Here is a 16914-nt window from a genome sequence, read left to right as displayed (position 1 = left end):
TGTGATCTTTGAGCGTTGCATTCCACATTTAGTCCCATTTTGCTTTTAAAATTCCCTCCACTCTTCTGGGAAGATGTTCCACAAGATTTTGGAGTGTGCTTATGGATATTTGTGTTTATCAGCCACAAGGGTGTTATGAAAGGCAGGTACTGATGTAGGTAAGGAGGCCTGGGGTGCAGTCAGCCTTCCAATTCATCCCAAAGGTGTTCAGTAGGGATGAGATCAGAGCTCTATAGCAGGCCACTCAAAATCTTTCTCTCCAAAGCATGTAAACCAGATCTTCATGAAGCTCACTTTGTGCACAGCGGCATTGCCGTGCTGGAACAGGTTTGGGTTTCCAAGTTCAAGTGAATACAAAATTTTATTATTAGAAAAATAATTGTTTGAAAAAGAACCACATAAAGCAGGAAATGTCAGGTGACCAAATACTTTTGGCAATATAGTGTATATAATGTCTAATGTAAGCATCTTAGTGGATATAAATCAGATGTGGCTATTTTTCCATAGAAAAACAAGTTGTCTATGGAAAGGATGTGGTGTTTTATGTCAAATTAATGACATCATTATGCGGTCTGTTGAACTAAGAGCGATATTGTTACACCTCCACTGTTTATGTCTCCAATATATTGAGTATACCTGCAAGAGGACAGTCACAAGTAAGCATATGACTGAGAGTACATTAGAAACACATCCATGTCCATCAGCAACCCTACTAAATTGCAAACCTGGTTAATTTAGAGACCGCAACGCCTTCGAAAGCACCCAGAGTTGCTGCAATTGCTGATTATTTTTGTAACTCATGGGCTCTGTCCTAATTTGGGCTCTAGGAGAGGAACAGATCAGAATAAAAAGCTTGCCACTGAAAATAGCCGACACATTTTTCACTTCATATTTCTCCTGGTTTTTTTTTCTTCAGATGAGTTCTAAAGAAAAAGGTTTAAAGGTGTGTTTTTTTGTGCGTTTGGCATGTTAATGCAGGATCAGAATGAGCAGATGCGAAGGCGGATAAATCCAGGCATTTCAACACAAACAGTAGCTGGTCATTTAAAATGTCATTTGTAATTGGGTCAGATGGTTACAAAAATACGTTTTACTAAATGAGATTACTTCTGTGGAATTCACACACACACACACACACACACACACACACATCTACATCTATTAGACGCTCTGCCTCCACACCCACTACACATTAACATCCCTGAGGGATCAAAGCTGTCAGAACGTAGTTGTCAACCTTCCCTCAAAACACACACACACACACACACACACACACACACACACACATATTGACGTGCACACACACACACTGCAGCATCCCTAAGGCTGTACCGAAGCAGGCCATTCTTCCTTTTCTCTTGCTAAATATACCCTCATCCAGACCCTACTCTCTGATCCGACTCTGACCTACTTCATCACTCATTCGGCTTTCCGGCTTCCTAACTCTTTATCCATTCATTTTCTCCACCTCCCGCTCTTTCGTTCTCTTTCTCTCCAATTCCAATTAACGCGTCTTCCATCATTTCCGCCTCATTATGAGTCCTTAATGGAAAACCATAATGCAGTCAATGAGAATAAAGTCACTTGAGATAGAGTGTGACTCATGGAGTCTGATGGAAAAGTACAAAAATGATACCCTTTTTTGGCGGTTTCAATGATTAATGCTATCATATATAATATAATATAACATAATATAATATATAATGCTGATTTTTTTTTGTGTGTGTAATGTTTGCATTAAAACTAATTTTTTTTATTGTTTTGGAACCACTTTTTTAGAACTGATTTTTTTTTTATGGTTCTCTTCATTCTCACAATTTGTCAAAGCAAAAATTCCCATTTCCTCTCCATGTTTCTACATTGTTTCATAATTAATTTCAACGTATTTGATTCAGTGGCAGTCCCTCAGGTGATTTGTATTTTTTTATGCTGCCTCACACACTTTTACATCACTGTACATTTACATTTACATTTGTGGCATTTAGCAGACGCCCTTATCCAGAGCGACGTACATGTCACGTTTTTCACACACACTGTCATTTACTGAGAAGCGTAAATTGAGGAAAAAGTGTTGACTCTCTGTGTGAGTTCTTGCCATTTCAGTCAGGAATGAGTCACATTTTAAGAGCTGTTTAGCTGTTTATCAGCCTGCAGAGCTTTTACTGCTTTGCACTTATATCCAGCGATCCACTTTTACTCTTACAGGTACTCGGTGGAAGGATTTCTGGACAAGAACAAGGATCCGCTCTTTCAGGATTTTAAGCGACTGATGTATAACAGGTAAAGTGTCACCTGGTATGAAGTTGTACTTTATGCATAATCAGCCATTCACTGATTTAATTCTATATGTATATACACAGTATATTTCATATATCCGAGGTGGTATCAAAAAGTTTCAAGACTAGTTTTGTAACACGCCAACAGATGCCCACATAAGGCTGCACGCACAGTTACAGGGAGCACCGACCATAAGCCAGTGTACCAAAAGACATTGTCCTGTGTACATCAGGAGCTGTGAAAATGATGCTAATCAGACCGTGTGTGCATTACCACGTTTGCTACTCTGACCAAGTTCACATCCTGTCACCGAGCTCTCCTCACAAGTGAGTTTCTCACCAGAAACAACTTAATCTTACTTCCCTACTCACCAGATTTGGCTCCTGCGGTCATCTTCCCGAAGATGAAGATCCAGATCAAAGGCCGCAGTTTTGATACCATTGTGGAGATCCAGCACAAATTGCAGTAGGTCCTTGACATGCTTCGAAAAGAAGAAGATTTCCAGGACCCATTCCAGAAGTGGCAGGAATGCTGGAAGCATTGGTAGTGATAGTGTAAATGTAGATAAATAAAATACTTTCTTGTAAACAGAGCGAGTCTCGAAACTTTTTGATGCCACCTCGTAGATGTTAATGAGGTTTGAGGGACAGAGGACAAACCCAAAGGACACACTTCTTTTAATATGTACAGACACAGAAGACATGCCACCTACTCATTATCTTAAAGCAACAGAAAACAGACGTCCTTCAATGTATACAAACACTAAGGACACACCTCTGTTATTGTATCTTAGAGATGGCAATAACTCACCTCCTTCAGTGAATAATTAGTGTATTAGTATCATTTTCTTTAAAATCTGTCATGATATAAATTTAATATAAAGACTGTGGATCATGTTCTGTGTCCTCAGTTCAGACCCAGTGCTTAAGGACATGTGGCCTGAGGGGAAGCTGAGCATTACAGAGGTGACCAAGCGACCACTGACTGCTGCGACTCTCTTCAAGAACTCCATAATCGCCCTGATTGATAAACTCGGCTGCAAGGTGAGGAAATGATTTTCCAAATCCAAGGAACATTATCTAATAAGATATTCTGCAGTGTCTCAGTTGGTACGAAATATGAGGTTTTCTATTGGTTAGGACACAATTTGTATTGTCCAGTCAGTTTTTAATTCTCTCTCATTGGATTTCAATAACATGATATAAGAATGTCTTTGTGATTTATTTTTAGCAGCGTTGAATCTCTCTAGAACCTCTATTGAGACAGTTTACCATTTGTTGGATGGCTTTATAGGACGTTTCATCTTTTGACATTTGCAGATGCTATTTTCTACAATAGTTACAGTTTTCAAGACATGCATGATGTGTATTTGGGACAAAACTGAGCCGAACACTGTTTTTGGGTCATAGATGACAACTGGATTTTCTTATTCTGGACCACTGGGGACACCTGTCCTGAATTGAACCAGCACAGTCTCCTTACTCATCTTTTACACGTTATCATGTAGTGTGGATACAATAATATGTAATAATCTTATGTGTCCGTGTGTCAGTGTTTTCGTGCGAGGTAAAATTTCTGGACAGAAATACAATGTTGATGCAATTTGGGCTTCTTTTGTTTTTTTTTTTACCAGATTGGCCTTAACATTACACAATTAAGGCAACGTGTTTTTATGTTGGAATATTATGGACAATGTAGTAGTACCTAAAAAAATACACGTTTTTTTCTATCAGATCCATTTCTGCCACAAACACACATGTTCAGGCAAAGTAATTACATGAAATAATAATATACATATTATTACAAAATAATATTATTTGTAATATAATGACATAATAATCACTCAGTGGTGAATCACTGTATTTAACTGTTGTATTTTTACTTTAAAGTACTTCTTCTGTTTTGTTTTTTAGTGTTTTTTAAAGCTCAGGTTCCCATGTTATGTAAAGGGGCCTTTCAACCATTTGTTTAACCATCATTGTATACTTTGAAATGTGGTCCAGGTTCATTAGCTAGTGTGCATGTCATATTGTAGCCATACACATGGTGGAGATGGGGAAAGTGGTAGCTCAGTGGTTAAGGCATTGAACTCACCAAACCACCAATGCTGGGCCCTTGAGCAAGGCCCTTAAATTTGATCTGCTAAGTTGTTAGTCACTCTGCATAAGTGTGTTTACCAAATGCCAAAAATGTAAATTTAATGTAAATGTAGCCCTATTGCAAATTCCCAAAGTTACACTGTATTCCTAATAAACTGATGTACATTAGTAATGCAGTTGTAAGTCACCAGCTGAAGCTGATCAAACTGGGGTTTTCTGCCAAGCGAATGGTTCGTTCATCATTGCTTTCTCATGAAGTGTGCATCGCAGTGTGTGTAAAATCTGTGTTCGACTTGCAGGAGCCGTACTATGTGCGCTGCATTAAACCCAATGAGGCGAAGTCTCCAATGCTGTTCGATGAAGCACGCTGCAATCATCAGGTGGCCTACCTCGGCCTGCTGGAAAACGTTCGTGTTCGTAGAGCTGGCTTTGCCTACAGACAGCCCTACGAACGCTTCCTGCAAAGGTCTGAAATCTCACACTCATTCAATGATATTGCACAAATTTGACCAAAACTGTTCAAGGGCTGGTTATAAGACTATTGTACATGTATATAGTCTTTTATCAATTTTTTTATTTAAACTCTAAATAAAAACGAAGACAAATCTTTGTAAATGAGTATCTCTGCTACTCACAGTCATGATGTGTTTAGACACTTTCTCTCATTGCAAAATTCTAACTGAAGCTTTCATTGCATTTCTTTAGGTATAAGATGACATGTGAGTACACGTGGCCTAATCACCTTATGGAAAGCGACCGTGAGGCTGTGGAGGCCATTATTGTCCAGCACAGCTTTGAGGAAGACGTGGCTTATGGACACACCAAGTTGTTTGTTCGGACTCCTCGCTCTCTCTTCACTCTGGAGCAGGAGAGAGCTGCACTCATTCCCATCCTCGTCCTCTTTCTGCAGAAGGTGATGGACGTTATTTGTTGAATTCTTGTTTTCTATTTTCAAAATTGTTTCACTTTTGTATTTTAAAATATTTTGCACACATTTAAACTATAAAGCTAGTGTGGTTTCGAATGTGAAAAAAAGTCTTTTTGATATTGTCACCATACCATTACCATTATATTTTATTAATAATTTAATAGCAACTAATGTTCAATATCATTTTGTCTCATTTATATATATTGTCTCAAAATAAAGACATAAAGTACTTGCTAGCTAAATTGCTAGCCTCAGTGTTAAATTAGATTGCTTATATGGTGTCCATATTATTAGTTTCCTTCTAACTCCAGGAAGAAACTCACACCAAAATCAAGGCAAACCACCAACTATAGCCTAGCACTGTGAAACTTCATAGAACATAGATTCACAAAAATATTTCATGGTTTCAGGCTATTATCCAAATAACTAACGCTATTTTCATATTTTTGTGAACTATATCATATGCCCATAGACCTGTCGACCTTTTATTTGCTTGTTAAACATGAGTTTGTTCTTTCATTCTCTAATGTTTCTTTCTCCATCCTGACTATTGGTGTGTAGGTGTGGCGTGGGGCTTTGGCACGGATGCGATGTCGACGCATGCGGGCAATCTACTCCATAATGGGCTGCTATAAGCTCTACAAAGTAAAGGCTCATTTCTGGGAGGTGGAAAGACGCTTTGCTAATGTGCGCAACATGGAGGACTACGGGAAGAGCGTGGAGTGGCCGACTCCACCTGCTGCCCTGCTGGAGTTCCACAAAATCACTCAACACCTACATCGCAGGTGCACTTGCCTCCTAAATCTCACACGAGCAAGCACACACTACTGAAATCACACATCAGATCATTAATGAACAGAGGCAGCGTTAACTGTTTTATTTTGAAGAGGCATTAATAAATTTATGAGTGTTTGTTAACTACAGCATAGCTGAAAGCCGCATAGTTTTGATAACCCAGAAAATTTGACACACACACATATTCACAAATCTTTTGCTGATGTACCTCTCTAAAATGCTTTTCTCATTTATCTTCTCTCTCATTATGCTTCTATATCCCTCGTCCCCTAGATGGAGAGCAAGACGGATTGTCAAGAACATCCCTCCATCTGACATGGCAGAAGTGCGGGCAAAAGTGGCGGCTATGAGCGCTCTGAGTGGAGAGAGATTGGATTGGGGATACAACCGAACCTGGGAGAGAGACTACCTGGCCAGCGTGAGTACCCAAACACTTCATTCCATGGCCTACCATGGCCTATGTTTCTTCTCTGGTTGTTAAATAAGGGATTATCACAAGCAGGTGTAAAATATAAAATATGTAACATTCTCTGCATCATGATAAGGCAGACTGCATCACGGGGGATAGGTAGAGTATGTGGCTTTATGAGAACACATTTCCTACTATGCATACAGGAACAAGTCTCCTTCAATATATACAGCCACAAAAGATATACCTTCTGCAATATAAAGACCCATAGGACACATGTCCTACACTAAATCTAATAGATACAAAAGACTCACCTCCCTCAATATACACAAACCAAGAGGACACAAATCATGGACTACATCTTATAGACACAGAAGTCACACTACACTTAACATACACAGCCAGAGGACATGCTTCCTACGCTACATCTTATAGATACAGACGACACACCCCCTTCTAAATACAGACCAGGAGGACACACCTCCTTCAACTTACATAATTCAGTGGACATGCCTCCTAACTACATCTTATAGATTCATGCCTCATACATACACCCAGAGAACACAAATCATAGACTATAGCTTATAGGTACAGAGACCACACCTCTATATATATGTATATACCTCTAATATATATAGACCCAGCAGACAATTCCTCTTCAGTATAGACCAGGAGGACACACCTCCTTTTATAAATCTTATATAACTATATCTTATCTATATATACATACAGAAGACGCACCTTTTGGGAATGAAAATTGTGATTAAGACATTAAACAGCTAGAAGTCATATATAGTGATATTTAGTCATATACACTATATTGCCAAAAGTAAAGGTCACCTGGTCATAAGTATGGGATGTGATTTTTGAGCATTACATTCCAAATTCCAAATTTCCATATTCCATTTGCTCTTATAATTCCCTCCACTCTTCTGAGAAGATGTTTCACAAGATTTTGGAGTGTGTTTATGGATATTTGTGTTCATCAGCCACAAGGGTATTATGAAAGGTTGGTACTGATGTAGATGTGGTGAGGAGACCTGGGGTGCAGTCAGCGTTCCAATTCATCCCAAAGATGTTCAGTAGGGATGAGATCAGAGCTCTATAGCAGAAAGATCTTCCTCTCCAAAGTATGTAAACCAGATCTTCCAGGAGCTCACTTTGTGCACAGGGGCATCACCATGCTGGAACAGATTTGGGTTTCCAAAAAGTGAATGATTGATTATAGCGCATCTAAAGACGTCCTATAGAATTGTGTGCCTCCAGCTTTGTGGTAACAGTTTGGAAAAGAGCCACATGTAGCAGGAAAGGTCAGGTGACCCAATACTTTTGGCAATATGGTGTATTTGTTGTGTATTTGGGTTAATCATAAGTGTGTCATAGTCATAAGTGTGAAGTGGTCTGATAGCTTAGTACTTACTAAACTGGGTTACAAACTGGAGAACAAAACTGGAGTACTATTTGTGATTGTTATTTGTGTTTATTTTATTTAAGCCTATTGCTCATTAGACAATGATTTTCCTTAAGTGATTAAATAAGTCAATCTTTATATAAGTGTGTCACATTTCCTAACAGGCAAAAGACTTTCCATTAACCAGCTCCAACTTTGTCCGAATCACCAAAGAGCTGAAGAACAAAGACCAGTACGGCCAAGTCCTCTTTTCAAGTTTCGTCAGGATGGTAGGCAAAGTCTGTTTCTCTATCTTCTGTTTTTTTTCAGACATTCTGTCTTCTACATACACAGTCACCACCTCACCATCTCTCACATGCACAAGTTCAATTTAGCCTCCAGATGTGCGGGTACTTGCGTATCGGCCATGTGAGTGTGTGACTGTGTGTTTGAGCGCATGGGTGAATGTAGATAGGCTGCCAGGGTGTTAACAAGACTATCAGAAATGGAAATAATGAAGATTTATGGACGATTTATTTATAGAGGAGTCTCACTTAGCTATGATTCACACACACACAAAAAAAATCAGACAGCGAGTTTTTCTTTGAAAAATTGCCCGTCTCATTGAGTGTGTTTTTTTTTTTTTTTCAGCAGGTCTGTTTATTAATACTCTACTAACTATCCTCTCTCTCTCATTTCATCTCAATTTCTCCTTTTCTCTCTTCCTAGCTGAACTGGTTCAATAACACAAAGGACAGAGCTCTTCTCATCACAGACAAGCACATCTACCGACTAGAGCCCAAGAAACACTTTAAAGTGCAGAAACGAATAGCAATTGAGACTGTGAGTACATCACACACACCCAACTCTCTCAATTCCCCTCTTATACACACACACACACACACACACACACACACACCACACACACACACAATTCTAGTGTAACCACGTCCATCATTTTAGATTCAGATTCCCAATTTAAGAGGAGATCAACTATCAATCAACCTAAAGCCCTGTACCTGACTAAACTCACTACAGTCACGTTTGTGTGTGTTTAAGTGTGTGTTTGACCTACATTGTGGTAGTCCTGTGAGCAGAACGGTGCCACAGTGTGCAAGAAGGATTTGGTCACACTGACAGCATTTCCAGACCGACTGTCTCTGTCTCTTTTTCTCTCTAACACACACACATACAAATACACTATTGGTGTGTATATATCACACATCTCAAGCCCTAACAGGATCAGATCTTCATGCAAGGGACAGAGAGCCTGAGAAGACTCATGATGTGCACAAAAAAACCCTTCTCTTTGGTGCTTAATATTTTTTTTAAGAACAATATATTCATTTCAGAATAAGACTTTGACTCATAATCCCACTGAGAATCAGATTTAACACAAGAACAGAATACAATGGATACAATTTGGATAAAGGATACAATTTCAGATTCAAACCAGACTAAGATGTGATCAAATGTGTGAATGTGAGTCTATGGTCCCATTCAGGATGTATTCCTGTCACACTCCCAGTTTTTCCAGTGTTCCAGAAAGAAACCCTGGATACACCAAACCAGAACAAGATTTAGAATTCATTTGAGAAATTTGAACGTGAACACTAATTTAAATCTGAATCAGAATTTCGATTTCAGTGTAATTCTGATTCAAAGTGAGAATCACGTTAGTGTGAGAATTAAATTGGTGATTGGAATCGGAATCATGGTATGAATTGGAATTTCAACATGAACCTCAATCGGAATCTGAATTAGTATTGGGATAATTATTCAAGTCAACAAAATCGAATGGAATCTGATGACAAATCAAATATTAGTAGAATCTAAATATTAAATATTAAAATTAGAATTTGATCATATTTTACTGTTTTATGTTTTTATTGGATGTGATTAGCTAAGAATTGACCAGATCATAATTGTTATAACAATAATTCTTATAAAAATAAGAATAACAAATAAAGTTAAAATCTGACAAAGCTACCTAACTGAAATGACTGTCTGAATCAAACAGATAACATACTGTGTATGTTATGAGTGGTATACAGGTGTATTGTAGGATTTAAATATATTGATATGTGCAAATATATTATTATTACTACATATTAATTAAATATATTTCAATACCTGCTTGGCAAACTTGCACTTCAGGGAGGGCAATGACTGAGACAAAATGCAATAAATTGATAAAATAATACTGTATTAATTACATTGCTACATGAATTATACATTATAACAGATATATGTGTATATATACATATACATAAATTTCAGTTATATTACAATATAGTGCATGTGTGCATACAATAATTGGCAGTTTGTGAGCAGTATGGACTGCTTATAACAAATTAAATAAAGAGCATCAATGATATAAAGGAGACTTTTCTGTCTAAATATGTCTAAAAAGCCACTGTTTGTTCCAGAGGAAGTAGAACATTCTGTCTGGATTTCTTGAGTTGCAGACTAAAATATTATCCGCGTCCGAGTCTCGTGGTGACAGAGCGTGCTCTGAATTAAGCTGGTTGCAACGTGGCCTGACGCACCGAGCGATTAACATGCAGGCTTATTTTGGAGGGAACCTGATGCATCAGCTCATGTGGGAGGATGGCTGGGCATATTGAAAATGATTAGGTTATATAACTTGTTTTGTGTAAAAGAAATTATTGAGGTTTTGCACTGATTGTGTTGCACTGAAAGGATCTTTAAGTATTCAACCAGGTCAGGGGTTTGATTAAGTCTTGGAATTTTATTATCCAGGATAAAGCATATATTTTCTAGAGTATTATATTTTAAAACAGCGTTAAAAATCTTCAGAACATAGGCTAGATAAAATGTTTTAAAAAAGCTTGTAGAATGGAAATGAAAAAGGTTTATTTGTTTCTATTATTTAAATTAAACAACCATTACAGATAATTGTAACTTTACATAAATAATATTGTGTAGTATTAGATTTTGTACAGTTTTCCACCATGCAAAAATTCATACATGATGGTTTTTCTAACTTCCTGTTAACTGCTTTAGGTTACTGGTTTAAGTGTAACAAGTGGAACGGACCAGATGGTGGCGCTACACACTGTATCTCATGATGACTTGTTGCTACACATGCAGAGGGGTCAGCTGGCAACAAATCAGGACCGTGTCGGGGAACTCGTCGGGACGTTGTGTGATCATTTCGCACGGTGAGTTTATTCAGCATAGTCAGAGCTCAGCTACACCTCAGCAAGGATGTCATTCTTATAGTATGTATATATATGTCATATCTTTTTTTGTACCCACACAGTTGAACCTGATCTTATGATGTCTGTCAATGATTTTAGTTTGAAATGGCAGCACATTTAAAGTGCAGTATTTCCACTGGGGCATTGATGCTACAATTGTTTGACATTCCGGTGGGACTGAATTTCACAGTTTTTGAATGATTATATGAAATCTATCATGTGTGAAAACAAAAAGAAACAGTTTTGCACAAGTGGTTCTTATGGGACTTCAACTGGCAACCTTCATACTGAAGGATCTACATCTGTATTTTATTCATTACTGATATACAGACATACTTTTTCTCAAAAAACTCAAATTTCTTACAACCTGCACTCCAGCTATTCCTCTGGATATTCCTTCAGATTTAAACATGTGAATTCAAAATGCACATTTGAGGATGCGATATCAATTCTGTTCGGTGATTGAGTACTATCACTTGACCCAGTTCACAGCTGAGTTGACTCACAAATTTAGGACATTTTGATGAGTTGTCCTGCCTGTCTCTGCTTGATATTGCAGAAACCTTACTCTAAATATCAAACATTTGATTAGATCAAATCTACGAAATCGAATGTAAATTTAGCAAGACACTTCAAACACATCACTGAGTTGACGTAACTGTGCTGTAGTGTCTGTAGTGATTCATCAGGAAGCTACATTTGCATTAATACTGATAATTTTACATCCGCTAACATACTGTTTATATGCAGGACATCGTCATGCTGCTTCATGCACACCCACACACACCTACCTCAGAATTCAACACACAGCTGAGACTTAAACTCATGGTTCACCATTAACCCCAATGAACAGCTTAGGTGGTGAAAAGATATGTTTTGATTTCATTACCTGCACCTACATTGCCTCATATACTCCTCTGTTTGTGAAGACATGCAGTAGCTTTAAATAACATGCAAATATGCGCATTTAGTATATATTGTTTTGCTGAGATTTGTGTGTGTGTGTGTGTGTGTGTGTGTGTGTGTGTGTGTGTATCGCTGTAATAATTTCAGACATGTGTGTCTCAGTGTCACGTATAGCAGCATTCCTTGGCTTTAAACATTCTTTCACAGCCGATCCCCATGGAGTGATATATATTATTTCTTCAGGCAGCCGGCAGCCGGAGTGTGTGTGTGTGTGTGTGTGTGTGTGTGTGTGTGTGTGTGTGTGTGTATATGTAACAGCTGTGGGTTATGTCGGATATAATGTGTGTGTTTAATCGCTGTTCCTTAACGTTTATTCACAATCTATTGTGCCACCATCTGCGGGCAAGCGGCAGGGGTCACGACCCCTATACGGCATCATCAAAAGGAGATGGGGACTGTGGAAGTGTGGAGGAAGGTGAAGTGTGTGTGTATTGTTATCTGACCTCCTGCCAGCGAGCGCACACTCACACACACACACACACATACACACACACACACACACACACACACACACACACACACACACACACACACGGCCTTGTCTTCTCAAACCCCCTGAGTCAGGAGGCACAGGAGTCATTTCACTAGTCAGCATTATTTTCATACAGATTTCTGTGTGTGTGTGTGTGTGTGTGTGTGTGTGTGTGTGTGTTTGAGAGAGTGTGTTCAAAATCAGCTTAGTTTGCTAACAATATGTTTGTCCCTATCTTTTCACCTGGAAAACCCCCAAAATATATAAATTAAAGTGGGCATGAGTGAAACTAGCATTATAGTAAACATGCTAACCTACATGTCTAGTGAAGCTGCATATTTGAAAGTCAACTAGCGAAAGCTAAACAAAAAGACAATTATTCTTTTTATTATTATTTAAGGAATCAAAATGGACAGTTAACTAATTTAAGAACATTCCATGCTTCAGTGTCAACAAGGCTTCAAGTTGCACAAATGATTTAGCATTAGGATTAGCTTGCTAATCAACATTGACCCAAAAAAATGGCTATAGAAGCGTCTCTTCTCTTCTCTTCTCTTCTCTTCTTCTCTTCTCTTCTCTTCTTCTCTTCTCTTCTCTTCTCTTCTCAAGATTTCAGCTATGCTAGCTAACCAGCCCTCAAGTCAATTACCTTACCACCTGCTTCACTGTTTTTCTTCACCATTGTCATGTTTGTTCTACTTTTTTATTGCATCCCCTCTCTAACCATACGCTAGACTTTTCACCTGGGACACACAGAGACATCCTAATCAAAATAAGTCTGTGTGTTTTGGGTGAGAGTCACATTCTGGCCATCTGCTGAGACAGCTGTGTGTGTGTGTGTGTGTGTGTGTGTGTGTGTGTTGTGATTGGGTTGAAGTTTTGCAGTTTTGAGCTCCAGATAATGATAATTTACTAGGAGGAATGGAATGGAATGGAATTAACTTCTTTATCCGACGTAAAAACACACTGTGTACAACAGCTGCCATGTGCAATTAGCACAGGCAAGATTTCAGACACATCATGACCACAGTGTTAAAAAGATTCTATCATTTTGACATCAACCTTTAAAATAATTGAAATTGACATTTTTATAGCTCAAGAAGTCCTCCACTTCAAATGGAAATTCTAAGAGAATTAGGGTGTACATTAGTCAAACTCAATAGGGGCAGGAGAAGTATATATTAACTGTTCAACATATTAATCTTCATCAATTCCTGATTCAGATGTTCAACATTTTAAACCTCTTTGGAGTCACAAATAGTCTATGAATGGTATTATTTGACTGGTAGATATGCTTGTAGATGTTGTGCAATCGCAGGTCAGAGCCTATAGAGGTAATTATTGCACCTAGAGGCCTGTTGTACAGATTATGCCATGTTTCAAAGACTACGTTTCACACAAGTCACTACACCAACTCACATACTTGTTTTTGCACCTGATTCACATTTCACATTCATTAGCACTTTGTCTTTCCTTCGTCTACCCAGTATTGTTTTATCTCATGCTGCCGGTTTTGTCTTTGCTCAGGTTTATTTTGTCTTGTTTGTGCACTAGTTATTTTGTTCTTTGGTCATTGTGTATAGGTTTCATGTTTACACATAAAAAAAAGATCTCACTTGAATGCTTTTGCTCCACACTTCACATCATTCTTTGCATTACCTGACACTTGTTGAGAACATTTTTAACCTAATGAGTCTCTTTAGGATGATGCTTTCAATTTCCCCATCTTCCCCAGTGGTTATGACCCTCAGGTCTATGTAGGTTCCCTCGTTTTCTCCTACCTTATAAAAACTAAGATGGATTTTGCCTGCCAAGCTTTTCAAAATTTGCTCCTAACTTTGTGTGGGGGTTTGTGTATGGTGACTTGTGATCGACTGGGGATGCACCCCATCCATTGTGCCTTCTCAAAGAAGATGTATTTTTGTAGACATATAATACATGTTGCTATGCAACCTCAAATTTACATCTTCTACAGTTACACTGGAAATGTCTCATCTCCTTTCCTCTCCTTTCTTTTGGCATTGATTAATTATGAGCAATGGGTGAAAAACAGCTCAAAATCTGTTAAAAAGTCAAGGAGATTGTATCAGATGTTTCAGAAGAGTAAAACCCTTATGATAACGAATGTATCATCATGACGTGTTAGTTGTTGGTGTGAGGCTCTGTGATGCACCATATGCGTGTGATGCACTTTTCATAGCCCACACTTTCTAATTCAAAGACCTGGTTACAGAAAGGATCATGTGCAGTCTTACAATCTTTTATCATTAGAATTAATGTTAACAAAAAACAAGGTTAAATAAATAAACTAGTATTAATAATCTAAGAAATACTGTATAAAGCATAGAAGACTGTACTGGATTGTAATTAGATATATTAGATATCAAGAAATGTATGGTATGGTCAAGTTTCATATCCAAACTTATCAATTTCCGATGTATATTTGGAAGACATCATTATCTCACTCTAGAGCAACTTATAAATATTTCCTATGCAGTTGAGGGTTAAGAGCCTTGCTGCAATGGCAGTTTGTTTGTACTTATACCATTCAGAATAGACATTTCATATCTTATCAACTGAGCCACCATTTTCAATTAATTCAGAAATTATTGTAAAACAAAAATAAACAGATAGGGCAAAGAGCAAAATTTGAATAAAGCAGATTAAAATCACAGGAATGTCAAAACAGCTCTTCTTACATGCTGTAATGTCCCAGAGATTCACTGAACCAGGCACATTTGGAGAACCCAAACATCAGAAACTGCCCAAAAACAAGAACCTATACATATTAATAATAACATTAATAATTTCAATAATAAGGAATATACTTATTGTGTCTGAAACTCTTGAAAATTCTATAGGATTCACATAGTTATAGTTATAGTTATAGTTATAGGTTACTTTGCAGTGTAAAGTTACCAACTGTAGCCTATTTGCTGCTATGTACATTGTCTTTAGCCTTAGGTACACTATTACAGAAATGAGACCACCATAAGACATCCACTGAGCAGATATTATTTGGGTGTACCAACCTAGAACAGTAGTGACATGTACAACTAGTAACTTATTGAAAAAATGTCAGTATTTGTTCAGGGAAAGTTACTCAAATTCAATGTTGGGTTGCGCAGGACCCTAAGTAGATTTTCTTACCTTTGTATAGTTCATGTCTTTAAGGTTATGGTGTATCTCATTTGTCAAATATATAAGATGTAACATAAAAACAAGAGACAATTTAACACGTGAACTCAATCCTGAGAAGATATGGAAGTCAGCAATCGATGATTTAAAGGAACGATGATATTTTTCGCATAGTAACTGTTTGTGTTTGTTTGAACTGATGATTGCATCCCTGCTTACACTGAGTCCCGTTATTTCTTTACACTATGGCACAAAGACATTGCTGTTATCAGTTCTTGTGTGTGTGCGTGTGTGTGTGTGTGTGTGTGTGTGTGTGTGTGTGTGTGTGTGTGTGTGTGTGTGTGTGTGTGAGTGAACATCAGCATCATGTTAAAAAAAAAAGTGGAAAATTGATCATTTCTGGGAAGATCTTCACTTATTGTAAACTGTTGAACCTTAGGGAGCTCATGTGATATGTGCTGCACTATGGGCAACTCTGTTTATGTGTGTGTGTTTGTGTGTGTATGCATTTTTGTGTGTGTTGTTTGTGTTGTTGGTATGTGCAGCCAGGGTGATCAGAATAATCAGCGCTTTTGTTTCAATGCCTGACATCATCCCCTGGGGATTAGATTGTGTTTTGCATCTCTACATGCTGTGTGTGTGTGTGTGTGTGTGTGTGTGTGTGTGTGTGTGTGTGTGTGTGTGTGTGTGTGTGTGGGTGTGGACACACATATAATGCTCCAAGAGAAAATAAGGGCTTGTTGCATGACCTTCATCTGATCACTGGGGTCACATTACTTTAAATCCTTCTAGTAAACTTCTAAAGACTGTGGAATCGGTTTCAAGGTGTGCTGTAGCTCTTCCTGCACTTTGTGGAGGTCTAATCTTTTTATCTTGTCATTTTTAATTTATCACGTGTCTATAAACATGTGACATTTCCATGGTTTTTTTTCTTTTATTATTGGAAATGTCAGATGATGAGTTACTTTGTCCTAGAGGTTTATCCCTGCTTCCCAGACATACAGACTCACATAGAGATTCGAACAGACTACTTCCCTAAGGGGGTCACAGATGTTCCTGCATCCCAGACAGTGGTTGCTTGGCAGCTCAGGAAGTGTTAATTAGGCCAGTGATGGGGTGTGCTGTGTATGAGTGTTGGAGGCAGTGTGGGACTGTTACTGATTCTCAGCAGTATTTAATGGGTTCTTCTGGACTCCTGTGAATGTTGAGGTCTTTT

At 38.1% G+C, this 16914-nt stretch overlaps 1 protein-coding gene across 1 annotated transcript in view; it reads left to right on the top strand.

Moving 5' to 3' along the window:
• The window catches only part of myo1g (myosin IG), a 35529-nt gene that overhangs the window by 12627 nt on the left and 5988 nt on the right, over positions 1–16914 (top strand). Inside the window, exons 13-21 of the mRNA XM_046844429.1 lie at positions 2206–2280; positions 3188–3320; positions 4676–4842; positions 5082–5289; positions 5866–6089; positions 6373–6517; positions 8084–8188; positions 8628–8741; positions 10926–11083. Of these exons, the coding sequence (XP_046700385.1) occupies positions 2206–2280; positions 3188–3320; positions 4676–4842; positions 5082–5289; positions 5866–6089; positions 6373–6517; positions 8084–8188; positions 8628–8741; positions 10926–11083 (1329 nt within the window). The remainder of the gene's footprint in view (positions 1–2205; positions 2281–3187; positions 3321–4675; positions 4843–5081; positions 5290–5865; positions 6090–6372; positions 6518–8083; positions 8189–8627; positions 8742–10925; positions 11084–16914) is intronic.

The sequence above is a fragment of the Silurus meridionalis genome, chromosome 29 (assembly GCF_014805685.1).
Source record: "Silurus meridionalis isolate SWU-2019-XX chromosome 29, ASM1480568v1, whole genome shotgun sequence".
Taxonomy (NCBI): Eukaryota; Metazoa; Chordata; class Actinopteri; order Siluriformes; family Siluridae; genus Silurus; species Silurus meridionalis.
Note: the sequence above shows the minus strand (reverse complement) of the source record. Positions and strands in the feature narration are given on the sequence as shown.